Below are 26,517 nucleotides of genomic sequence, written 5' to 3' on the forward strand. Positions count from 1 at the left end.
GACGTGTTGGTGGGCATGTGTGCGGTCTACAACAGAAACATTTCCACAGGCTAAATTAAATTGAACAGTTCAGCCACAACAACAATAACACCACAAAATCAAACCACAACAAGGTCAGGAGAGTCATCTATGTAATCACATGGACACACACCAACCAGACAAACAGTTCATGTGAGTGAATGACATGTGTGTATGTGTATGCCATGAGTCAATCAGAGGAAGCTGGTGGGTGAAGCTATAGGAGAACGGGCACATTGTAATGTCTGGAATGGAATTTTTGGAACGGAGTCAAACGTGGTTTCCATGAGTTTAATACCATTCCATTAATTCCATTCCAGCCATTACAATGAGCCCGTCCTCCTATAGCTCTTCCCACCAGTCTCCTCTGGAGTCAATATACCATATAACACAATACATTACATGGAATTGAAGTGATATCAGTGTGAGGGTAATGCCCATATTGTTTTGATTGTATATGCCTATCTAATTTATTTTCAAGCTACTGTACTGCAGATATTAGCTTTCAACATCACTCAGACTAGTCCACAAGTGTGTTAGACCGAGTGTTAAATCAACACTGAAAGTGTTGAGTCTGTGGACCCATATACACACCAGAACAGTGTTAAATTAACACACTGCTTAGTGCAGAGCTCTCCAACCCTGTTCCTGGAGAGCTACCATCCTGTAAGTTTTCACTCCAACCCTAATCTAGCGCACCTGATTCTAATAATTAGCTGGTTTATCAGCTGCATCAGGTTAGTTGCAACTGGGGTTGAAGCGAAAACCTACAGGAGGGTAGCTCTCAAGAAACAGGGTTGGAGAACCCTGGCTTAGTGTAAAGCCTTATTCAAATATTTCCCAGAGTGCCTTGCCTTTTGAGTAAATAGTACAGTTACCACCCATGACTGTATTTGTTAGTGACAGAGACATGGTTGTTGCGTTCCTCCATTTTTGGTTCTAATGACTTCACCAAGTGAGATCCTAAGTGAATATGTTATCAATAATAATAAAACAATATTTCACACAATACCATATCTATTTCATAAGGCCTTATTTTAAGGGCCTAGTTTTACCCTAATAAAGGGGCCTGAAACTGATACACATCACTTTGAACCAAAACCATGCCCATCATGATCATATTTTCCAGCATGCACCCCTTACTGAAATGTTTGTTCCAGTTTAAATGACTTAGGTAGTCTAAGTCTTCTCACAATGTTCCTAACCCTGTCACGCATTCTGAATGCAGGTTGCAGGTGAACTGTTGGATAGCCTAATTTTGGCTGGATTCTAATAGGAATTACACATCACCAGAGAGGAAGAGGCTAGGGATGGGAAGTTCGGCTCCTTTTACTGACTCTGATCTTTTCGACTCGTTCAGTCAAAATAATGAATCTTTAGACTCATTTTGTTCATTTGAGTCAGTAATGCCCAGAGCCGCAGGACCCCCTACCGGTGAACGATAAACTGAAAACTCAAAAGATGTACGATTCTACAAGCCTCTCGTTCACATGTCATTCACCATATGAGGCTTATTGGAGCTGTCATTTGTGACCGAGACTTGTAAATGTGTGCTTTAAATAACGTAAGCCTATATTATATAGGCATACAAATATGATTATTTCTTGATACATTTGAAACGAGGTCTAGTTGTGGCCGCAACCTGACTAGATTGTGAACGACTTTTGGCAGAATGCATTGCTTGACTGCGGTGAGGGTGATAAACACAATGTTGTTAGTGAACTGCAGCCACCCAAACGCTTCATTTTCGAGTTCGAGTTTGTTGAGAAGAAGCTGTGTATGTTTTGGTTCTACCAAGCTGTGTCCATCATAACATTCAAAAATCAATTAATTGCATTCATTCTTGCACCATGCAATCAATTATCAGTTCTAAACATGTATTGTTCTTCTCTATGCTCATGATCTATTTCCCTGCCCGCATATGACAGACGGTGGTCGGAGGCTGGGAGCATGTCTCTGGAGTCGCTGAGCCGGCAGTGGCGTGTATTCGCGGATGCCAAGGGAAGCCAGACTTCCCCCAAAAAAGGACCAAGAAAAAAACATACAAAATAATGTATATTTTGTCTCTCTGTGTTTCATACATTTCCATAAATTCACAAGAGGCTGAATGTATCTCACCGGAGCAAGCATCCAAGTGAACGAAACAGCGCCCCTCTGTCTCTGTATGTGTAACCCATCTATGCCATCTGGTCTAAAAGAGTATGACATTGTTGCCGCCCTTAGCGTTGAATGCAAGGGAAGCCAGCAAGCATTTGGCCTCCCTTGATAATAATAAAAAAAAAATATGTAGCCAATCAGAGTTAAGCTAAACTGAGTGAGCTCAGCTGTGAATGGTCCTGGCGCACCAAAAAAAGGGTCAAGGGAAGCCAGTTTGGATTTGGCTTCACACCAATCACATCACATTAGAAACCAAACGTCACTGACAGAAAACTTTAATTGTTACATCTCGTTGTGTGTCCTCTGGTGGCTAGCTAGCTAAAAGCGTCCCTTTCCTACATAAGCCATGGATGGAGATAGGGATTTGGACTTGGATTATATGATGATTATAATAGCGATTCTGATCCAACCATAAATTCATACATTTTGCCCCTGGCCTGAGAGGATGGAAGTTCAACATGTAGCTACAGTAGATGTAGTTAGCTGGCTAATGTTAACTAGCTGACCTGGCACATCGTTGACCATGAAAGGAAGTTAGGCTAGCGAGCAAGCATTTTAGCCAGGTAGCCTAGGACAACAAACATTAAAAGCCTGTACTGTATGACAGAGTCCATAATTAAGCTAGCAATTCCTATTGAAATCGTGCCAGTGTGGGGATATCCAACTTTTGGAATTTGAATCACCTGCAACCTGTATTCAGAATGACTGCCAGGGTTGGGAAGACTATAGCTGCGTTTACACAGGCAGCCCAATTCTGATATTTTTTGACTAATCACTTCAGATCGTTTCACATCAGATCTTTTTCAGAGGTGATCTGAATTGGGCTGCCTGTGTAAATGCAGCCTAAGCTATGTGACTACCTAAAGCATCTAAACTGGAAAAAACATTTCAGTAACCGGTGAAATAAGTCCAAGTAACATATTGGATCAGTTTAGAAAATGTTTGTAATTTATATTTGAGTAGCATAACATTAATTAATTAATCAATCAATGTACATGCACAAACATATGTAGATATCAAACAAACAATTCAAAAAATCAACCTGCAATAGAGCATGCTGGAAATATGATAATGATGGGCATGGTTTTGGTTCATAGTAATGTGTATGAGTTTCAGGCCTCTGTATTACGGAAAAACTAGGCCCTAAAATATATATATTTTTTATGATAACATGTTCGCTTATGATCTCACTTGGTGAAGTCCATAGGACAGAAAATTGATAAATGCAACAACCATGTCTCTGTCACTAACAATTACAGTCTTAGGTGGTAACTCTACAATTTACTCGAAAGGCACTCTGGGAAATATTTAAATAAGGCTTTACACTAAGCAGAGTGTTAAATTAACACTGTTCCTGTGTCTATATGGGTCCACAGACTGAACACTTTCAGTGTTCTTTTTATTTTTAAAACTGGAGAATTTGCTGTGTGGGGAAAAAAAAGACTTCCTCTAGGTTGCCAACTCACCCTCATCTGATCTACAGCTATGACCAAATATTTTCATAGCAAGACTAATTTTAATCTACTGAAACAAATCAGGAAGATAAAAACAGACAATAGTTGGATTATTAGTTGCAGTAGCTCTTCACAATGTGGCTGTTTACTGACGTTGCAAACGCCATGCTCTACCAACTAAGCTACATCCCTGCCGGCCATTCCCTCCCCTACCCTGGACGACGCTGGGCCAATTGTGCGCCGCCCCTTGGGTCTCCCGGTCGAGGCCGGCTACAACAGAGCCTGGATTCGAACCAGGATCTCTAGTGGCACAGCTAGCACTGCGATGCAGTGCCTTAGACCACTGCCCCACTCGGGAGTCCTTACCATCAACTTACTCTACATAGAAAAAATAGGATACATCTATGGGATGTGATTCCCCTTAACATCTCTGCCTAGCATGTGCACAATACTAAAATGTCAAAACTTATATTTGAGGACTGGAGCATTTAATATCCAATGCATATGTCACGATCGTTAGACGGAGTAGACCAATGCGCAGCGTTAGTTGCAAACATACTTAAACTTTATTATCTTCAGTGATAATATGAACAACAAAACGAAACGTGCAGTTCTACGGTTTAACACAACCAACAAGGAACAAACCAAACGGAAACAAGATCCCACAAACACTAAGGGAAACAGACTGTTTAAATATGGCTCCCAATCAGAGACAACCAGCAACAGCTGACACTCGTTGCCTCTGATTGGGAGCCACTCTGGCCAACATAGAAATACAACAACTAGAACTCCCGACATAGAAACACAACACATAGAATATACACACCCTGGCTCAACATATAGAGTCCCAGAGCCAGGGTGTGACAGTACCCCCCCCCTAAAGGCGCGGACTGCGACCACGCCTCAACATAGACCAAACAGGGGAGGGCTGGGTGGGCATTCCTCCTCGGAGGCGGTTCCGGCTCCGGGCTCGCCCACCACCCTCCAAAAATCCCCCCGTAGCGCCCCTGGTCCGGTCTGGCCCCGTTGGCTGGAGCTGGACTGGACATCGTCGGAGCGGATTGCTTAAGCTCCGGTGTGGAGCAGCTGACCGGTACCTGACCAGGCACCGGTGACCCAGGCACGGGTTGTGCCGGACTGACGACGCGCACCCCTGGCTTGGTGCGTGGAGCAGGAACGGGCCGGACCGGGCTGACAATGCGCACCCCTGGCTTGGTGCGTGGAGCAGCAACGGGCCGGACCGGGCTGACGATGCGCACTCCCTGGCTGGTGCGTGGAGCAGGAACGGGCCGGACCGGGCTGACGATGCGCACCCTCGGCTTGGTGCGTGGAGCAGGAACGGGCCGGACCGGGCTGACGATGCGCACCTCGGCTTGGTGCGTGGAGCAGGAACGGGCGGACCGGGCTGACGATGCGCACCCCTGGCTTGGTGCGTGGAGCAGGAACGGGCCGGACCGGGCTGACGATGTGCACCCCTGGCGGGGTGCGTGGAGCAGGAACGGGCGGACCGGGCTGACGCACTCGCACCCTGGCTTGGTGCGTGGAGCAGGAACGGGCCGGGACCGGGCTGACGCACTCGCACCCCTGGCTTGGTGCGAGTGGCAGGAACAGGCCGGGCCGGGCTGGCGACGCGCACCGTAGCTTTGGTGCGAGTGGCAGGAACAGGCCGGGCCGGGCTGGCGACGCGCACCGTAGGCTTGGTGCGAGTGGCAGGAACAGGCCGGGCCGGGCTGGCGACGCGCACCGTAGACTTGGTGCGAGGGGCAGGAACAGGCCGGGCCGGGCTGGCGATGCACACCTTAGGCTTGGTGCGAGGAGCAGGAACAGGCCGGGCCGGGCTGGCGACGCGCACCGTAGGCTTGATGCGAGGGGCAGGAACAGGCCGGGCCGGAATGGCGACGCGCACCGTAGGCTTGATGCGAGGGGCAGGAACAGGCCGGGCCGGGCTTGCGACGCGCACCGTAGACTTGGTGCGAGGGGCAGGAACAGGCCGGGCCGGGCTGGCGACGCACACCTTAGGCTTGGTGCGAGGAGCAGGAATAGGCCGGGCCGGGCTGGCGACGCACACCGTAGTCTTGGTGCGAGGAGCAGGAACAGGCCGGGCCGGGCTGGCGACGCGCACCATCCACTTAGTGCGGGGAGCAGGAACGGGCTGGACCGGACTGGTGACGCACACCACTTGCTTGGTGTGAGGAGCGGGACTGGGTTTCGTCATAACCCTCCGCTCCCTCAGCTGCCTACCGAGTTCCTCTCGCCGTGCCTCAATTCTCACCTTCTCCCTTATCGCCTCCAATAGCTCCACCCTCTGCACCACTAACTCCTGCTCCCTCTGCGCCAATAGCCCCCTTAACCTGGTGGCCTCCTCACCTAACCTCCTACTACGCCCTGTAGCTGTCTCCTGCTGCCCCTTCGCCCATGCCGTATGCCCCCCCCTAAAACATTTTTGGGGTTGCCTCTCGTCCGTCCGACGACGACACTGTTGACGCCGTTGCTCCTCTCTCCGTCGCGCCTCTACCGTCTCACTCCATGGACGGCGATCCATCCCGGCCTGGATTTCCTCCCAGGTCCAGGACCCCTGCCCGTCCAATATTTGCTCCCACGTCCAGGCTGCCTGCTCCTGGACACGCTGCTTGGTCCTGGTATGGTGGGATCTTCTGTCACGATCGTTAGACGGAGTAGACCAATGCGCAGCGTTAGTTGCAAACATACTTAAACTTTATTATCTTCAGTGATAATATGAACAACAAAACGAAACGTGCAGTCCTACGGTTTAACACAACCAACAAGGAACAAACCAAACGGAAACAAGATCCCACAAACACTAAGGGAAACAGACTGTTTAAATATGGCTCCCAATCAGAGACAACCAGCAACAGCTGACACTCGTTGCCTCTGATTGGGAGCCACTCTGGCTAACATAGAAATACAACAACTAGAACTCCCGACATAGAAACACAACACATAGAATATACACACCCTGGCTCAACATATAGAGTCCCAGAGCCAGGTTGTGACAGCATAACTGTCAATGAATGGCTGCAAAAATACATAGCCTCATATAATTCATTTTCAAAGACCCAAGTAGGCATATCAGATTTCAAATATGTGATTACACTGGAAAAATTGGGAAGAAGTGGAATAATAAAATAAGTGTGGGGAATAACAGTAGTGTTCTTGCTAACAAGCACACTAATTACCTTATATTTTAACACCCATTGTTAATAATGATTTTTTCCACTGATCAGACTAATTAAAGTAAATAGATAATAAAATCTCCTGAAGACAAGATGACATAAATCTGCCCCTACACCCTAACCAAATTATTTTTCGATTTATTGTCCCCCCTCTAGAATCAAGCCTACACTTTTGGATTTACAATTCATTGTTAAAAATCAGGTCACCCGACCAAACAAATGCATGTGTGGATTAAATCGAACTTTATGCTGTCAAAGGCTGCATTCTGCAATACGGACGGGAGTTACAGCAATCTACTTTTGTTGACAACATTGTACATAAAACAACGCTACAGTGCTGCTCTTTTTACAGCTTAATAAACTCAGCAGAGCATGTTCTCTCTCCATTCAGCTCCACTCTTCTTGAGGTGCGTTTCTTTAAAATGCGCATTAAATCCTCTTGATCTCTTACATAACTACCCCAATCATATGCTTCAGTGTGCCGCGGTTCACAGTGCTGTGTCAGGACAGGACAATGATAGTGGTTCCGCTCGTGATGTTAAATTGCAGGCGCAGATGCTCCGATTTCAAAACGATTTGGAGTACAGTTGAAAAGTTAACGCACTGACTATACAATGGACTAATTAGACAAATAAAATCAGTACTTTTCAATGCTTGAGATATAACAGGTGTGGTGTGTGAGCGTGAGCGTGAGCGTGAGAAGAGGGTCAAATGCGTGTCTCACGGCCAATGGGTGAGAGTTGGCAGCTCTGCTGCTTTGACATCTGTGACATCTGATCGATATGCACTATATTACTGCAATGTCCTCAATCTTAATCATGTACGTGTTTATTTATTTATAAAACAGTTATACATGAAGTATCCTTTTTTAACACAGTACCACAAGGCATATTATTGATATCCATCTTTAATCCTACCTATACCCATCCTTAGTTAGAACACAAGGCCTTGTTGAACATTAGTTCACATACAACACATTATTCGGATTGTGTGGCCATAGCAGCTGTTGATCAGCTTTAGATTCATTCATTATCATCAGCTCTTTTTTATTGTCCTTTTTTGCCAGCTTGCACATAATTAAGTTTCCAAAGAACGTACAGAGAAGTGGCACAGACAAAACCAAGGCCCTGTCCTCCCCACATCCTCCTCCTCTCTCCCCTCAGTGGTTCAAAAATATATAGCTGATGTCAACAGGATTGCAAGGGGTAAAAGGTAATGGGTTGTTGTTCTGCTAGACTATATAATATCTGTTGATGGTGTTAATAACTGTTGACAGTTGTTTGGGGGTATTTGTTCGACCACATCCTGAATGTGCTAAATGTTTGTTCATGTCAGTTAATCTCCCATTTGAAAAGCTCAATGTGATGAAGGATTCATCAAAATCTTCCCTCTTATGTTAAGTGTGATAGCATCTCTGCAGAGCGAGATCATTACATTCATATGGAGAGTGTTTGTTCAACACAAACACATAAAGCACATATAGGCCATCTAAACATCTATTAGCTAGTAATGACAGTGTTCACTCTGAGCCGATTGGTAATTATAAAGCCATACCACTAATTATGTATCAACATGAAATTAGGAACATTTAGACTTTAAGTAATGTAAGGACCTCAATGACCTGTTGTTAATTTAACACTTACAGAGTTAATTTAACACCTGAATCAACACTAGAAATGTTACATTAAAAAATCCACACTAGGTAACACTGGACAATTTGCTGTGTGTGGTTTTTGAGTTTCCAATCAGATATTTTCTATTACATGAATAATAGTATTTAATTACGAAGATAATTATTGTGTGGGCGATAGCAATTTTGTAAAATAATAACTTAAAAAAGAGGAACTACATGTTAGGGTCCATTGGACAAATTAAAATCAGTGATTTGGAACAGAATGACAGTAAGAAATATGATAACCAGTGTTTTTAAGAGTTTTGGCAGGGCACCTGCAGTTATTGCTGTTTCAGAGAGTTTAGAGGCTGTGTGGTCATGTGACAGGCGGGAGAGGAAAGAGGCGTCAGAGTCAACAACCGTCACCATCTGTTGGGGAATGAGAGCGAGAGCACTGTACAGAGGAAATAGGGGAAGCGAGAGGGAGGGATTATTTAGTTTTTTTAGGGGCTTGTTACAGTAACGTCAGTAAAGGGGTCAAAGGTGTGGATCAGGACAGAGACAGCAAGGCTTTAGGAGAGAGGAGATATCAACTCAGATTTAGAGTTTGGAGGACAGAGAGGAGGGCATTGAGACAGTTTAAACAGTACAGTTATAACACATTGAGACAAGAGGAGACAGAATGGAACAATAATACAGTCAGTTTTAGGGTTCAGGGATAAGGGTATAGGGTCCAGGGGGAAAGTTGAGGATTTTGTTTTTTGGGGGTGACAGGTGGAACGAACAGCAGTGTCTTGAGGAGTACAGGAGTATTGTCAGGAGCCATATAGAACAACCAGAGAGATGGGGAACACATGTATTATAGGAGTCATCTCTCTCCTGGCTGTTTCTGCAACCTGGAGCTTGGAAACAGGTTTGAGCATCTCATCACTTCATTTGGTTTATTTTGAGTACTGTGTAAAGCAGTGGTCACCAACCTTTTCTAAGTCAAGATCACTTTCTGAATCAAAATGCAAGCCGCTCTGTTTAAAAAAAAACATGACTTAAAAAACGTAAGCCTATTCAACACTAACCAAATAAATACAGTTCTGTAGCAATGAGGTTTGTGCAGTAGGCTTTAGGCCGAATATATTATCACTGCATATTTGCTATGCTTTGATTGCCCTGCCAATGTTGTTCTTCTCAGACCATTTTGAAATTATATTTAAACCAATGTTAGGTATATGATCACACTAATATGTAATTTGTTGTATTATGTGTGAGGCACAGCTGAGTGAGCATAATAATACTTTTTTTTACTGAACTAATGGCCTGCATCTGATGGTCAGTCTGATCTCCCTCAGCTGAGAAAAGGGGACACAGTCTTCCAGCTGATGGCAAAACTCAAGGCACACTGCATTATTTCTGCCTCATGCACCAATTCATGTTGTTACTCCTATGACCAGAGAAAGTGAAATATTCCTCGATATTAAACAGACACAAGCCGCTAAATAATAACAACGCAAGCTTATTAGAACACTTTGTTATACACCTTCATTGCAGCTGCAGTGCTGGTTGTAGCGTGAGTGGAAGTAGGGAGAACATGCATTTTATGGCTTAAAGTGTTGACAGTGCTGAATAATAACTTAAACGTGAACTTACTCATAAAAACAGTAGTCTCTCTCTAGTCATGGTTTTAAACGTTTTCAAATCTCACAGTATGAACTTTGCTGTGCATTCGATGCTTCCTTTTACAGTTTATGGCTCAAGGAAACTGTACAGACATGGTGATCTGAGCTATCTGATTGGCCAGTGGTAGGCCTGTAGGTGCACTTGATTTAATCTCTGGGCGTGCCGGGTAGGCAGAATTTTACCTTCAGACACATGAAACGGTTAAAAATGGGAATGCCTTCCCGGCGCTAGGGCTGCTGAATCAAGTCCACCTACCGCCAACAGCGCAAAAAAAATACAAATAAATTGGAAGTCAAGGCTTTATCATTCAGTTTTTTACAGAAATGTTTGGTGATCGACTAGGAATGCTTTGGAGATCAGTTAGTGACCATTGGTGTAAAAGGTTAAATTATTCATAAAACATTCAAAGCATTTATCTAAGCCATCTATAGCTACCCTAAAATATATATTATTATATCATACAGTCAAAATATTTATTTTATGACCGAAAAATACTGATCAAAAATAGATATTTTATATTTTCCTACTGCTCTGACAAAGGAGTCCCACGGTCTAAATTGTATTCTCTGTCGGCTGCTGGTAGAATCCCCAAGGGTTCTAGATTTCTATGACATGTGTATCGAGAATTCTGTTCTGACTATTCCATTGTGGTCAAACTGAAGACAAAGATGTTTAAAACAAAAGGTTCCATTCTCTTCTACCACGGGAAGGAAAATGCAGCGTAGAGACTAGTGTGTGTTGGGGGTGGCATGGTTTACAGATGAACTAACATGTTTTCCCCTGTATTTGAGAGGAGATTGATTTGAGGCATATTAGTGATGATGATACAGCTTTTTTTCCATGATAGGGGGAAGGTGACATTACTAATCAGACACTGTATGGGGGTCCTGTGGGTTTCTGTAACCACCACAGAGGTTATACACCTGTCGAAAGTAAACATCAACAAGAATGAAAGAGCAGTGTGTGACCCAGAAAACATCCCACTTCAGAAACTTCAGTAACCTAACAGTCAACCTCCCATGATATCACATCTTATGTATAACATTGGGAGCTGTTTTAAGAGTGGAAAGTTGTATGTGCTGCAATTTAAAAAAACTAAAACACAACTAACAAACCAAACTTTATAATAATGACTATAAACCTCCAACTGTTCAACTGTCACTTTTATGTAAGACACATTTTGTAAGACATTGGCTTTCAGATTACTGACAACCCACTTTTCTTCCTTAAGACTGTTTTGCTCATCAACTAAGACATGCTTTTCTATTGACTGAACTTACACTTGATGAAATCATGTTTAACTGATGATGTTGAATGCTTAACATTTTGCTAACATGCTCTGCCACTAACATGCACTTTGATCATTCTCTCAGGATATAACCACAACATTTCTGTGAGCTCTCACGCGTCTCCTTTCCTCACCTCCATTGTGCCTCTAGACCTACAACATGGAGTCATTGGTATTATTTTTTTTTTTACCAAACCTGCTTAATCGCCACTATGAGCCTGCATTAGCATGTTGCCACATTATTGGTCAGAGAGAGAGATAGGTCTTTATGTTTTAGGAGAGGAGAGAGAGGAAATTATGCTTAAAAGTTTCCTATTCCTTGGAATGAGGCCTGATAGTCTGCATGACTCTGAGAGATAGGTCTGAATATCCGACATAGCCAAATCAAGCTCCTCTATATATTGTATGTATTGTAAAAAGATAAGGATACATATACGTAGGCCTATAATAATACTCATACAACTGAATCACACATTTATTCATTTACCCGCCATTTATGCAAAAGTCATTTGTATTTAAATATGTACAGTTCTTTGAAGTTGTTATTTTAATAGTATTTCTTTAGTTGCCAAGAGTGAACATTTCCACCTGGGGAATGATGCCATCTTAAAGTGCAGCAATAAGACTTGGAGTGAGATGATCTACACCATCTGGAAAATAAACCTGGATGGAATAGAGTGTCAAATATCATCTAGTAATGATAACCAAAATCTGAACACATGCAATGATGGAAAAGCCATGCTCAACACATCCAGGGGTGAATCCTACCTGCGGATTCCTGATTTCTCAAACAGAGATGAGGGAATCTACCACTGTGAGTCAGTGTACAAAGCAGGGAGCTACGCCGCAAACATTGATGTATCACTAATAGGTAAGAAACCTTCATAGATCTGTACAGTTTAGCATGACTTCTGTGTGCTTTCATTTCTCTATATTCCAAAATATTTTAGCCTGTGTTGTTCTCAATATGCCTATTTCCCCTCTCTTCCCCCTGTGTGCAGCCCCTCCCAGTGTGTCTGCCTGGCTAGAGTGGGAGGGCAGTAGGCGGGTGGCTGTGTGTTTGGCTGAAGGAGGGAAACCAGCTGCCTCCATCTCCTGGAGTGACAAATGGAACTCTACTTCAACCACCACATTGAACCAAGATGGCGTCAACAAAGTAGAGTCTCGATTGGTCCTGCCTGAGGGGATCGCTACGGGCAACCTGACTTGTTCTGTCATACATCCTTCCTGGGAAGAGGTGCATATGGTGACACCAGGTACAGACTGACTATTTAGAATTTAGAAGGACACTGTATTTAGAAGGACACTGTATGACTAATATCTCACTCTTTTAGAATAGGAGTGAACATCGTCGCTTTTTTGGTCATTAAAATCCTTCAGAGCACCCGTGCGTCAATCTAAGTAACATAATAAAAAAATCCCCATAAAATTTGTCAGTTTAAGCTAGAGATAGATGTAATCACAAATCTTGTCTAGTACAGGAGCTGACTGCATGAGAAGTTCCAAATTAATTCATTGTGGATTTCATTGTGAATATGAAACAGAAATGAAAGCCAGATGTTTACTAGATTGAATGTAATTGAAATATGATGGTATGATGGTAACCCACTGGACACAAACTGGTTGAATCAACGTTGTTTCAGAGTAATTTGTCGACATATTGTGACGTGGAATCTACATGGAAAATACATTGGATTTGAAAAAAGTAATCAACTGTTGTTTTGAGGGTGAAATTTAAACCACAGGATTATGTCATCATTGTAACCAATTTTCAACATAGACAAACCTTGTATAAAATATGTTGAATTTGTACCTTTGAAACAACGTCAGATCTTCAACGTTATATCCATTATCAGAAAAAACCTGAAAGGTTGGGCAACACCTCCTACTGCAGAGTTGATCTATCTACAGCTATTAATTTGGTCTCCCATCCAGGGTTTTAACCAAACAAACCCAGCCCTGCTTAGTTTTGATATTTGCTACTGACTACTACCAATGTGCTATCGTGAGAATGATTATTAGGAGATCTCTTAATAACTAAATATTTTCACTGTTGATATCAAAGTCATTCCAAAGGGTAGGTTTAACAGAGCAAATAAAATGTAACCATACTTTATAAGTCATATATTGTTTCATAAAAAATTATATTTAGGCCTATATAGCATTTGCAAAGTCATCAACAGCTATTGTTTCAAAGCAACCCAGTGTTCAACTAAAAATAGAGAATACATATAGGGCTAGGGTTTCAATATTTGGTTGATTTCAAATGTAATCATTAATGTGTTGGATTCACGTCTCCATCTCAATCAAAAATGTAAGTTAAAGAATATGACTAAATAAAATTAAACTTCAAATGCACTTTAAATAAAGTTTGATTTGATTTAGTCCTATTCTTTAACTTTGATTCTTGTTTGAGATGGAGACGTGAATCCAACATATAAATTATACATTTGTAGACAAACTGGAATTAAAGCCAGACTAAGGGCTCTATTCAATTTGTAAAGCTGAAGCGTTAGAGATTCTGTGCTACAATTTTAAATGTCATTTCCGATTGAGCCAACATATCAAATCAAATCAAATGTTATTTGTCACATACACGTGTTTAGCAGATGTTATTGCAGGTGTAGCGAAATGCTTGTGCTTCTAGCTCCGACAGTGCAGTAATATCTAACAAGTAATATCTAACAATTTCACAACATATACCCAATACACACAAATCTAAGTAAGGAATGGAATTAAGAATATATACATATATTGACGAGCAATGACAGAGCGGCATGGACTAAGATGCAGTAGAATATTATAGAATAGAGTATATACATATGAGATGAGTGATGCAAGATATGTAAACATTATTAAAGTGACTAGGGTTCCATTTCTTAAAGTGGCCAGTGATTTCAATAGGCCTCTAATGTGCTAGTGATGGCTATTTAACAGTCTGATAGACTTGAGATATAAGCTGTTTTCAGTCTCTCGGTCCCAGCCTTGATGCACCTGTACTGAGCTCGCCTTCTGGATGATAGCGGGGTGAACAGGCAGTAGCTCGGGTGGTTGATGTCCTTGATGATCTTTTTGGTCTTCCTGTGACATCGGGTGCAGTGTTTACCGTGAATGCAATCTCAGCTAAAGTGGGAACATTGCCTCTAAATTTCAATCACGCTGTAAAGCTGAACTTCCGCGATGCGGATTGAATAGAGCCCTAAATCAGTGGCACAAAAAACACACTACTGGTCATAAGTTTTAGAACACATTTTACATTTTAGTCATTTAGCAGACACTCTTATCCAGAGCGACTTACAGTTTTAGTGAGTGCATATATTTTTCATACTTATTCAAGGGTTTTTCTTTATTTTTGCTATTTTCTACATTGTAGAATAAACATCGAAACTATGAAATAACACATATGGAATCATGTAGTAACCAAAAAAGTGTTAAACAAATAAAAATATATTTGAGATTTGAGATTCTTCAAATAGCCACCCTTTGCCTTGATGACAGCTTTGCACACTCTTGGCATTCTCTCAACCAGCTTCACCTGGAATGGTTTTCTAACAGTCTTGAAGGAGTTCCCACATATGCTGAGCACTTGTTGGCTACTTTTCATTCACTCTGCGGTCTGACTCATCCCAAACCCTCTCAATTTGGTTGAGGTCGGATGATTGTGGAGGCCAGGTCATCTGATGCAGCACTCCATCACTCTCCTTCTTGGTAAAATAGCTGTTACACAGCCTGGAGGTGTGTTGGGTGATTGTCCTGTTGAAAAACAAATGATAGTCCCACTAAGCCCAAACCAGATGGGATGCTGTGGTAGCCATACTGGTTAAGTGTGCCTTGAATTTTAAATAAATCACAGACAGTGTCACCAGCAAAGCACCCCCACACCATAACACCTCCTCCTCCATGCTTTACGGTGGGAAATACACATGCGGAGATCATCCATTCACCCACACCGCATCTCACAAAGACACGGTGGTTGGAACCAAAAATCTCCAATTTGGACTCCAGACCAACGGACAAATCTCCACCGGACTAATGTCCATTGCTCATGTTTCTTGGCCCAAGCAAGTCTCTTCTTCTTATTGGTGTCCTTTAGTAGTGGTTTCTTTGCAGCAATTCGACCACAAAGGCCTGATTCACACAGTCTCCTCTGAACAGTTGATGTTGAGATGTGTCTGTTACTTGAACTCTGTGAAGCATTTATTTGGGATGCAATTTCTGAGGCTGGTAACTCTAATGAACTTATCCTCTGCTGCAGAGGTAACTCTGGGTCTTCCATTCCTGTGGCGGTCCTCATGAGAGCCAGTTTCATCGTAGCGCTTGATGGTTTTTGCTACTGCACTTGAAGAAACTTTCAAAGTTCTTGGCAATTTCTGTATTGACTGACCATCATGTCTTAAAGTAAGAAACTGTTGTTTCTCTAAATGTTGATATTTGGTTGCGTTGTCAATCAAACACTATTCAATATAACTATACAGTAAATACGTAGCATACAGTTAAGGCTGTCTTACAATCTAATGTAGGCCTAACAGTATTTTTTCAACCTTAAAATGAGTAATACATCAATTGCCTACTGTAGCCTAACTATAAATGTCTTCTTATGTAATCATAGAAAGCGTGCATGTTCAAGATAGCATGCAAATGTTACAGGTCTTTGGAGATCTTCACAATTGCTATAATAATCTGGGCAGAATCTCAAACAGCATTAATCACTTGCACTATGTACTTTTAATGTAGCCTAATCTCAACTGCAATCCAGGTCATTTGGTTGTGCTATTAGATGAAGAACAGTGATAACACATTCAGTTGTATATATACAAAATATCTGACATTGTATTCCTATTTAAACTTTGGTGTGCTTTTAAATGGTTGAAAGCGCAGTGATAACACATTTAGATGACAACTAAACCAAAATTCAGACATTGTTTTTCTATTGGAATTTGGTTGTGCTTTTAGATGGTTAAAAGCATAGTGATAACACATTGGGAATTCAACAAACTTCTGGCTGTCTTTTTGAGTAGGTGAATAATTATTGAAATCTCATTGATCAACGTCTCAACCAAATATTAACCACATTTCCATGTTGAAATTACGTGGTGTGCCCAGTACGAAGTTTATTCTGATTCTGATTATTTATCATTTTATCTCCCTGTCAGGAACCTTATTTCCCTGGCGATTAGTCATCATCTCTGTGGGAACTATCAGTATCATCATGGCTATTCTGGGGGGTTTATACTTCACACGAAAACACCCCTGCAAAATTGGGTATGAATACTAATTATTCTAATGATTTTGATCTTTTATGATAAAAATGATTTGGTTCAATGTAATTGCTTGTATAATAAAGAGCTTTATCTGTGTATTCACAGCCCCAAAACAACATCTGAGTCCAAGGCTCCTCAGGTATATATGCACCATATCCTACGTTGTATTACATGTCATATTACCGTAAGTCCTGCACGTTTTGCATAGATAGCAGTTTACTGTAAATAGTGATGAGTCTTTGTTTCTCTCTCAGCCACAGGACTATGTGGAGGAAGTAGAACCCTACGCCAGCTATGTACAGCGTGTCAATTCCATCTACAACTCCTCTGCAGACCTGTTCACATAACACACGCACACACACACCTCTCTGCACGCCACTCTGAGAACTTTGAGGTTGATGAAACTGAGCCAGTAAACAGGGAAATTATGGCGGACATGATGCAGGGCTTCTGGTTCGAGAGGAAAACCTCACAGATCTGATCACTCCTGACTGTGGAGGTTGAAAAGGTATTACACTCAGCACAGACTTGTTGCAGCACTCAGTCCCCATTATCCTCTGCCTGTCTGCCTAACCACAGGCCTCTGTCTCAATGATGACTTGGACAACTCACTACAACAGATATCTATCTATACAATAACGACACACTAAAGTTGAGACGTGAGAAAATGGCCAAAAACACAGACATTTCTACAACCAAAGAGATGTGGGCAGATGAGAGATGATCTTTCCAGTTTACCATTTTCATAATTTGCACACTGAGAACTATGACTTGCTGTGTAGTCAGCACAACTGTATACCACTGCTCTCATAACACACGTTTGACTGTTCCCACACTCCTGTTATCTGCAAATCATGGGGAAGAGTGCAATTTTGAGATGTTTCATCAAAATCTCAATTTATATAATACTGATGTGTAATTACAATGTTTTTGTTGAGTTAATATTTATGATTTAATTTAAATATCAAGTTTATTATACAATAAAAACAGACTATTTACATTTGAAACCTACATCCTGAGTTGATGGGGAAAGGATTTGAATCACACACTACATTCTCTGTGGTTACATTCATGAGACAAGAGTTTGACTCTGAGAACTAAGATAACAACTCAACTTTTGAATTTAATCAATTGCCTTCGAGTTGGAAAACGTGTGTTTGCAGTGGTGGAAAAAGTACTCAAATGTCATACTTGGGTAAAACTAAAGATACCTTAATAGAAAATTACTCAAGTAATAGTCTAAAGGTATTTTGTTTTAAATATATTTAATTATCAAAAGTAAAAGTGAAAGTATTAATAGTTTCAAAATACTTATATTATGCAAACCAGGGGCACACTCCAACAATCAGACATTAATTTACAAACAAAGCATTTGTGTTTAGTGAGTCCGCCAGATCAGAGGCAGTAGGGTGTCAGGGAAAATGTATGGAGTAAAAAGTACATTATTTTCTTTAGGAATGTAGTGAAGTAAAAGTTGTCAAAAATAGAAATAGTAAAGTTTATTTTTTTAAATTTTTTTATTTAACCTTTATTTAACCAGGTAAGCCAGTTGAGAACAAGTTCTCATTTACAACTGCGACCTGGCCAAGAGAAAGCAAAGCAGTGCGATAAAAACAACAACACATTACATATGGGGTAAGCAAAACATAAAGTCAAAAATACAAACAGAAAATATATATACAGTTTGTGCGAATTTAGTAAGTTATGGAGGTAAGGCAATAAATAGGCCATAGTGCAAAATAGTTACAATTTCGTATTAACACTGGAATGATAGATGTGCAAAAGATGATGTGCAAATAGAGATACTGGGGTGCAAATTAGCAAAATAAATAACAATATGGGGATGAGGTAGTTGGGTGGGCTAATTTCAGAATGGCTGTGTACAGGTGCAGTGATTGGTAAGCTGCTCTGACAACTGACGCTTAAAGTTAGTGAGGGAGATAAGAGTCTCCAGCTTCAGAGATTTTTGCAGTTCGTTCCAGTCATTGGCAGCAGAGAACTGGAAGGAATGGCGGCCAAAGGAGGTGTTGGCTTTGGGGATGACCAGTGAGATATACCTGCTGGAGCGCAGACTACGGGTGGGTGTTGCTATGGTGACCAGTGAGCTAAGGTAAGACGGGGATTTGCCTAGCAGTGATTTATAGATGACCTGGAGCCAGTGGGTTTGGCGACGAATATGTAGTGAGGGCCAGCCAACAAGAGCGTACAGGTCACAATGGTGGGTAGTATATGGGGCTTTGGTGACAAAACGGATGGCACTGTGATAGACTACATCCAATTTGCTGAGTAGAGTGTTGGAGGCTATTTTTGCATGGGCAAGTTGCAGCGGAGGGTGCAGAGCTGTTGGCCGGGGTAGTGGTAGCCAGGTGGAAAGCATGGCCAGCCGTAGCGAAATGCTTGTTGAAATTTTCGATTATTGTAGATTTATCGGTGGTGACAGTGTTTCCTAGCCTCAGTGCAGTGGGCAGTTGGGAGGAGGTGCTCTTATTTTCCATGGACTTTACAGTGTCCCAAAACTTTTTGGAGTTAGTGCTACAGGATGCAAATTTCTGTTTGAAAAAGCTAGCCTTTGCTTTCCTAACTGATTGTGTATATTGGTTCCTGACTTCCCTGAAAAGTTGCATATCGCGGGGGCTGTTCGATGCTAATGCAGTACGCCACAGGATGTTTTTGTGCTGGTCAAGGGCAGTCAAGTCTGAGGAGAACCAGGGGCTATATCTGTTCTTAGTTCTGAATTTTTTGAATGGGGCATGCTTATTTAAGATTGAGGAAATTACTTTTAAAGAACAACCAGGCATCCTCTACTGACGGAATGAGGTCAATATCCATCCAGGATACGGGGGCCAGGTAAATTAGAAAGGCCTGCTCGCTAAAGTGTTTTAGGGAGCGTTTGACAGTGATGAGGGGTGGTCGTTTGACCGCGGACCCATTACGGACGCAGGCAAAAAGGCAGTAATCGCTGAGATCCTGGTTGAAGACAGCGGAGGTGTATTTAGAGGGTAAATTTGTCAGGATGATATCTATGAGGGTGCCCATGTTTACAGATGTAGGGTTGTACCTGGTAGGTTCGTTGATAATTTGTGTGAGATTGAGGGCATCTAGTTTAGATTGTAGGTTGGCCGAGGTGTTAAGCATATCCCAGTTTAGGTCACCAAGCAGTACGAACTCTGAGGATAGATGGGGGGCAATCAGTTCACATATGGTGTCCAGGGCACAGCTCGGGGCTGAGGGGGGTCTGTAGCAAGCAGCAACAGTGAGAGACTTATTTCTGGAAAGGTGGATTTTTAGAAGTAGAAGCTCAAACTGTTTGGGCACAGACTTGGATAGTACGATAGAGCTCTGCAGGCTATCTCTACAGTAGATTGCAACCCCACCCCCTTTGGCAGTTCTATCGAGACGGAAAATGTTGTAGTTGGGGATGGACATTTCTGAATTTTTGGTGGCCTTCCTAAGCCAGGATTCAGACACTGCTAGGACATCAGGTTTGGCGGAGTGTGCTAACGCAGTGAATAACTCAAACTTAGGGAGGAGGCTTCGGATGTTAACGTGCAAGAAACCAATGCTTTTACGGTTACAGATGTCAACAAATGATAACGCCTGGGGAGTAGGAGTGATACTGGGGGCTACAGGGCCTGGGTTAACCTCTACATCACCAGAGGAACAGAGGAGGAGTAGAATAAGGATACGGCTAAAGGCTTTAAGTACTGGTCTTCTAGTGCGTTGGGTACAGAGAAAAAAAGGGGCAGGTTTCCGGGCGTTGTAGAATAGATTCAGGGCATTATGTACAGAAAAGGATATGGAAGGATATGAGTACAGTGGAGGTAAACCTAAGCGTTGGCTAACGATGAAAGTGATAGCATCACTGGAGGCACCGATTGAGTCAGTCTCTGCGTGTATGGGGGGTGGCACAAAGGAGCTATCTATGGCAGGTTGAGCTGGGCTGGTGGATCTACATTGAAATAGTACAATAAGAAATAACCGAACCAGCAATAAGCAAGGCATATTGACATGGGAGAGAGGCATAAAGCAATCACAGGTGTTATTCGAGAGAGCTAAGACAACAGCTGGTAATGGCGACAAAGTTTGGGCTGAGGCTAAACATAAACAGGATGCGGTACCGTATAAAGGAACAGTCCAGCAGGCATCAGCTGTATAGCTGAGTTATCATAAGGTCCGGTGAACAGCAATAGGAGAGTTCGGAGGTAGTTCGGGGGCTGCTATAGCACTGGCGAGCAAGAGGCCACGGCTAGCGTGTGCTAGCGTGCCGGGGCTAGCAGATGGATCTTCGTGGTCGACGTCGTAACGGGAAACCTGTTGTAATCACATCAGACGATTTCGTCTGCAGACCAGTCGTGTTGGATCGGCAGGGCTCCGTGTCAACCCTAGGAGGTCCCGTCCGGTTGACAGAGAGGTAGACAGCCGGGAGAAGGGCCTGGCTCGCGGCTAGCTCGAGGCTGAATAGCCAACTACAACGTCCATTTGATTGCAGCTATCTAGCTACGATGATCCGGTGTTAAAGGTCCAGTGAATCAGTGATTCCGGCAGAAAAAACGATATGTTCTGGGTCGAAAACGCGCTGTGCAGACAGTGCAGACTTTCCGACAATAGTCCAGGCTAGAGCTGGCTGGTAGGTAGTGCAGGCCACGGACAATGGTGAGAAACCGCTAGCGGTGGCTAATGGCAAGTAGCTAGTTAGCTGGCTGCTCCCGTCGGTAGACAGAGAGGTAGATAGCCGGGATATGGGCCTGGCTCAAGGATAGCTCAAGGCTAACTGGTGCTTGCTTCAGGGGCAGTGGTGATTAGCCAAACAGCAACATCCAATTCGGTTGCGGCTAGCTAGTTGCGATACGGTGTTAATGTCCAGTGATTCAGTTATTCCGGCAGAAAATCTGATGTTCTGGGTGAAAACCGCTAACGGTAGCTAATAGCAAGTAGCTAGTTAGCTGGCTAGCTGGTATCAACTGGAGATTCTAGATAAAAGGTAAGTCAATAATAGAATCCATTCCACATTGAGTGAGGCTGGTTGCAGGAAAGTATATTTTGTAGAAGGATGAAAAGTGTGATAGGGAAATATGTACGAAAAATACAAAAAATACAAAAAACTGGCTGTTTACACAGACACACAACAAAGAACACGGCCTGCCATTTTGGATTTAGGTAAAGTACAGATACCCCCAAAAACTACTTAAGTAGTATTTTAAAGTATGTTTCCTTAAGTACTTTTTCACCACTGTATGTTTGTTTGTATTGGTCAATTTCATAGCATGTGACATGATGATACAGTATACTCACAGACAGAAGGGGTAACCTAGACACGACACAGGGGCTATAAAACTGAAACATCTGTTTAGAATGTTTTCTCACAATGAAATATGGCAGTGAGAGGAAATCCAGTCACAGATAGTGGGAGAGGCTGGAACTAGTTGACATTTTCTCATCGATGAAACATTTTTCTGTTCCCAAAACTAGAATATGTTACGAACACAGTGCACTAAGTTTTATAGACTTGACGATATAATAAAGTTTGTAAAAATTGCGTTGTTTTGAAGGAGTGCATGGTCGAATTGGGTTTGTGCACATGCACACTTCACAGATGAGGCGTTCCCTAATGGAAATATGCAAATGTTGCTACAATGCGCCAGTAGGATCTCGCTAGCTCGTGCATGACTTTGCCCACCTCCTTGCTAGTTCTGCCCACTATGCTTCATTTGCTCACTCTGTAAACAACACAGATGAACTATCTTGGGGTAAATATCGTTGGCATACTGTTGAGTGCTTTCCATGAAGCAGGGGATGTGCACCCTCTGCTGGAGAATATTGGTAAACTCATTTTATGAGAACGAGGGTATGTTTAGGGTTGCATTCCAAATTCAAAGTAGACAGCCCTCGGCCCTAAACCCTCCTCCCTTGAATGACGTTATACATCGTCACATCCGATTGTACCTTAAATGTCCCTTGCCCATGTAAAGGGCGAGTGATGATCGAAGAAGCAACGTCCTTGGAGGAAATCTTGAAAATGAGCATAAAAACAACCAACCTAAAGCTATTAATGTACCTAGCAAGCTAACTTAGCGAGCTAGCTAGTACACCTGCCAGGTAGCTAGCTACAGTTACCCATAGCTGGCTAGCTAGATTTATAGTTTGGTCATTTATTCCAATACATTTCAGAATTCCCAAAACTATGTTTATGAAGCTAGCTACGGGTCCTCACTAGGAGACTAAACCAATTTGCCAATATTAAAATCAATGTAATCTACACTACCGGTCAAAAGTTTTAGAAAACCTATCTACATTGTAGAATAATAGTGAAGACATCAAAACTATGAAATAACACATATGGAATCATATAAAAAAGTGATAAACAAATCAAAATATATTTTAAATTTGAGATTCTTCAAATAGCCACCCTTTGCCTTGATGACAACTTTGCACACTCTTGGCATTCTCACAACCAGCTTCACCTGGAATGCTTTTCCAACAGTCTTGAAGGAGTTCCCACATATGCTGAGCACTTGTTGGCTGCCTTTCCTTTACTCTGCGGTGCGACTCATCCCAAACAATCTCAATATGGTTGAAGTCGGGGGATTGTAGAGGCCAGGTCATCTGATGCAGCACTCCATCACTCTCCTTCTTGGTAATATAGCCATTACACAGCCTGGAGGAGTGTTGGGTCATTATCCTGTTGAAAAACAAATGATAGTCCCACTAAGCCCAAACCAGATGGGATGCTGTGGTAGCCATACTGGTTAAGTGTGCCTTGAATTTTAAATAAATCACAGACAGTGTCACCAGCAAAGCACCCCCACACCATAACACCTCCTCCTCCATGCTTTACAGTGGGAAATACACATGCAGAGATCATCCATTCACCCACACCGCATCTCACAAAGACACGGTGGTTGGAACCAAAAATCTCCAATTTGGACTCCAGACCAACGGACAAATCTCCACCGAACTAATGTCCATTGCTCATGTTTCCTCTGAACAGTTGATGTTGAGATGTGTCTGTTACTTGAACTCTGTGAAGCATTTATTTGGGCTGCAATTTCTGAGACTGGTAACGCTAATGAACTTATCCTCTGTAGCAGAGGTAACTCTGGGTCTTCCGGGGTCTTCCATTCCTGTGGCGGTCCTCAACTGGCAGCTTCATTAAATAGTACCTGCAAAATGCCATTTCTCAGACTGCCCTTCTTAATCTTTTATTTTTATTGGCCAGTCTGAGATATGTATTTTTCTTTGCAACTCTGCCTAGAAGGTCAGCATCCTGGAGTCGCCTCTACACTGTTGAAGTTGAGACTGGTGTTTTGCAGGTAATATTTAAGAAGCTGCCAGTTGAGGACCTGTGAGGCGTCTGTTTCTCAAACTAGACACTCTAATGTATTTGTCCTCTTGCTCAGTTGTTCACCGGGGCCCTCCCACTCCTCTTTCTATTCTGGTTAGAGCCAGTTTGCGCTGTTCTGTGAAGGGAGTAGTACACAGTGTTGTACAAGATCTTCAGTTTCTTGGCAATTTTTCACATGGAATAGCCTTCATTTCTCAGAACACGAATAGACTGACGCGTTTCAGAAGAAAGTTATTTGTTTCTGGCCATTTTGAGCCTGTAATTGAACCCACAATTGCTGATGCTCCAGATACTCAACTAGTCTCAAGAAGGCCAGTTTTATTGCTTATTTAATCAGCAAAACAGTTTTCAGCTGTGCTAACATAATTGCGAAAGGGTTTTCTAATGATCAATTAGCCTTTTAAAAATGATAAACTTGGATTAGCAAACACAACGTGCCATTGGAACACAGGACTGATGGTTGCTGATAATGGGCCTCTGTACGCCTACAGTTGAAGTCGGAAGTTTACATACACTTAGGTTGGAGTCATTAAAACTTGTTTTTCAACCACTCAACACATTTTTTGTTAACAAACTATAGTTTTGGCAAGTCGGTTAGGACATCTACTTTGTGCATGACACAAGTAATTTTTCCAACAATTGTTTACAGACAGATTATTTCACTTATAATTCACTGTATCACATTTCCAGTGGGTCAGAAGTTTACAAACACTAAGTTGACTGTGCCTTTAAACAGCTTGGAAAATTCCAGAAAATGATGTTATGGCTTTAGAAGGTTCTGATAGGCTAATTGACATAATTTGAGTCAATTGGAGGTGTACCTGTGGATGTATTACAAGGCCTACCTTCAAACTCAGTGCCTCTTTGCTTGACATCATGGGAAAATCAAAAGAAATCAGCCAAGACCTCAGAAAAAGATCTGTAGACCTCCACAAGTCTGGTTCATCTTTGGGAGCAATTTCCAAACGCCTGAAGGTACCACGTTCATCTGTACAAACAATAGTACGCAAGTATAAACACCATGGGACCACACAGTTGTCATACCGCTCAGGAAGGAGACGCGTTCTGTCTCCTAGAGATGAATGTACTTTGGTGCGAAAAGTACAAATCAATCCAAGAACAACAGCAAAGGACCTTGTGAAGATGCTGGAGGAAACAGGTACAAAAGTATCTATATCCACAGTAAAACAAGTTCTATATCGACATAACCTGAAAGGTCGCTCAGCATGGAAGAAGCCACTGCTCCAAAACCGCCATAAAAAAGCCAGACTACGGTTTGCAACTGCACATGGGGACAAAGATCATACTTTTTGGTGAGTTGTCCTCTGGTCTGATGAAAGAAAAATAGAACTGTTTGGCCTTAATGACCATCGTTATGTTTGGAGGAAAAAGGGGGTCCTTGCAAGCCTAAGAACACGATCCCAACCGTGAAGCACGGGGGTGGCAGCATCATGCTGTGGGGGTGCTTTGCTGCAGGAGGGACTGGTGCACTTCACAAAATAGATGGCATCATGAGGAAGGAAAATTATGTGGATATATTGAAGCAACATCTCAAGACATCAGTCAGGAAGTTAAAGCTTGGTCGCAAATGGGTCTTCCAAATGGACAATGACCCCAAGCATACTTCCAAAGTTGTGGCAAAATGGCTTAAGGACAACAAAGTCAAGGTATTGGAGTGGCCATCACAAAGCCCTGACCTCAATCCTATAGAAAATGTGTGGGCAGAACTGAAAAAGCGTGTGCGAGCAAGGAGGCCTACAAACCTGACTCAGTTACACCAGCTCTGTAAGGAGGAATGGGCCAAAATTCACCCAACTTATTGTGGGAAGCTTGTGGAAGGCTTGCTGAAACATTTGACCCAAGTTAAACAATTTAAAGGCAATGCTACCAAATACTAATTGAGTGTATGTAAACTTCTGACCCACTGGGAATGTGATGAAAGAAATAAAAGCTGAAATAGATCATTCTCTCTACTATTATTCTGACATTTCACATTCTTAAAATAAAGTGGTGATCCTAACTGACTTACGACAGGGAATTTTTACTAGGATTAAATGTCAGGAATTGTGAAAAACTGAGTTCAAATGTATTTGGCTAAGGTGTATGTAAACCTCCGACTTCAACTGTAGGTAGATATTCCATTAAAAAATCAGCCATTTCCAGCTACAATAGCCATTTACAACATTAACAATGTCTACACTGTATTTCTGATCAATTTGATGTTATTTTAATGGACAAAAAAATTGCTTTTCTTTCGAAAACAATGACATTTCTAAGTGACCCCTAACTTTTGAACGGGAGTGTATATTTATTTTGCAAGCTAGCTTCATAATTCTGTCTGACATGCCGGAAATACAGCCGTGTTTATTAAATTTGAACTTCGCGGCCACAGCAGTATGACACGTGACTACAGTTTGCATTGAATTGTGGGTCATATCAACCCCACAAGTGATCAAAGTTCCTCACTCGCTACCTCGAGCTAAATCGAGGGCAGAGGGGGCAACGTTAGTGAATTGGACC

General features: G+C 42.4%; 1 protein-coding gene across 2 annotated transcripts; it reads left to right on the forward strand.

Annotated features, from left to right (window-relative positions):
- Positions 1-8,896: 8,896 nt before the first annotated feature.
- On the forward strand, positions 8,897-17,612 carry LOC121571635 (cell surface glycoprotein CD200 receptor 1-A). 2 transcript variants are annotated; one of them, XM_041883213.2, is made up of 7 exons: positions 8,897-9,348; positions 11,480-11,566; positions 11,960-12,265; positions 12,396-12,650; positions 16,548-16,656; positions 16,761-16,794; positions 16,910-17,612. In XM_041883213.2, the coding sequence occupies exons 1-7, from the start codon at positions 9,279-9,281 to the stop codon at positions 17,000-17,002; spliced, it is 954 nt and encodes a 317-aa protein (XP_041739147.1). In that variant the 5' UTR covers positions 8,897-9,278; the 3' UTR covers positions 17,003-17,612. The 2 variants fall into 2 exon arrangements, with proteins under 2 accessions (XP_041739147.1, XP_041739148.1); XM_041883214.2 differs by lacking the exon at positions 11,480-11,566.
- Positions 17,613-26,517: the final 8,905 nt, after the last annotated feature.

The sequence above is a fragment of the Coregonus clupeaformis genome, chromosome 40 (genome assembly GCF_020615455.1).
Source record: "Coregonus clupeaformis isolate EN_2021a chromosome 40, ASM2061545v1, whole genome shotgun sequence".
NCBI lineage: Eukaryota > Metazoa > Chordata > Actinopteri > Salmoniformes > Salmonidae > Coregonus > Coregonus clupeaformis.

What these genes read in the sequence shown, in the direction of transcription:
- LOC121571635 (XM_041883213.2), top strand. Translation starts at nt 9,279, where the DNA reads ATGGGGAACACATGTATTATAGGAGTCATCTCTCTCCTGGCTGTTTCT. An exon ending in GGTGCATATGGTGACACCAG is followed by an intron (nt 12,651 to 16,547) that starts GTACAGACTGAC and finishes TCTCCCTGTCAG; the next exon opens with GAACCTTATTTCCCTGGCGA. An exon ending in AAACACCCCTGCAAAATTGG is followed by an intron (nt 16,657 to 16,760) that starts GTATGAATACTA and finishes GTGTATTCACAG; the next exon opens with CCCCAAAACAACATCTGAGT.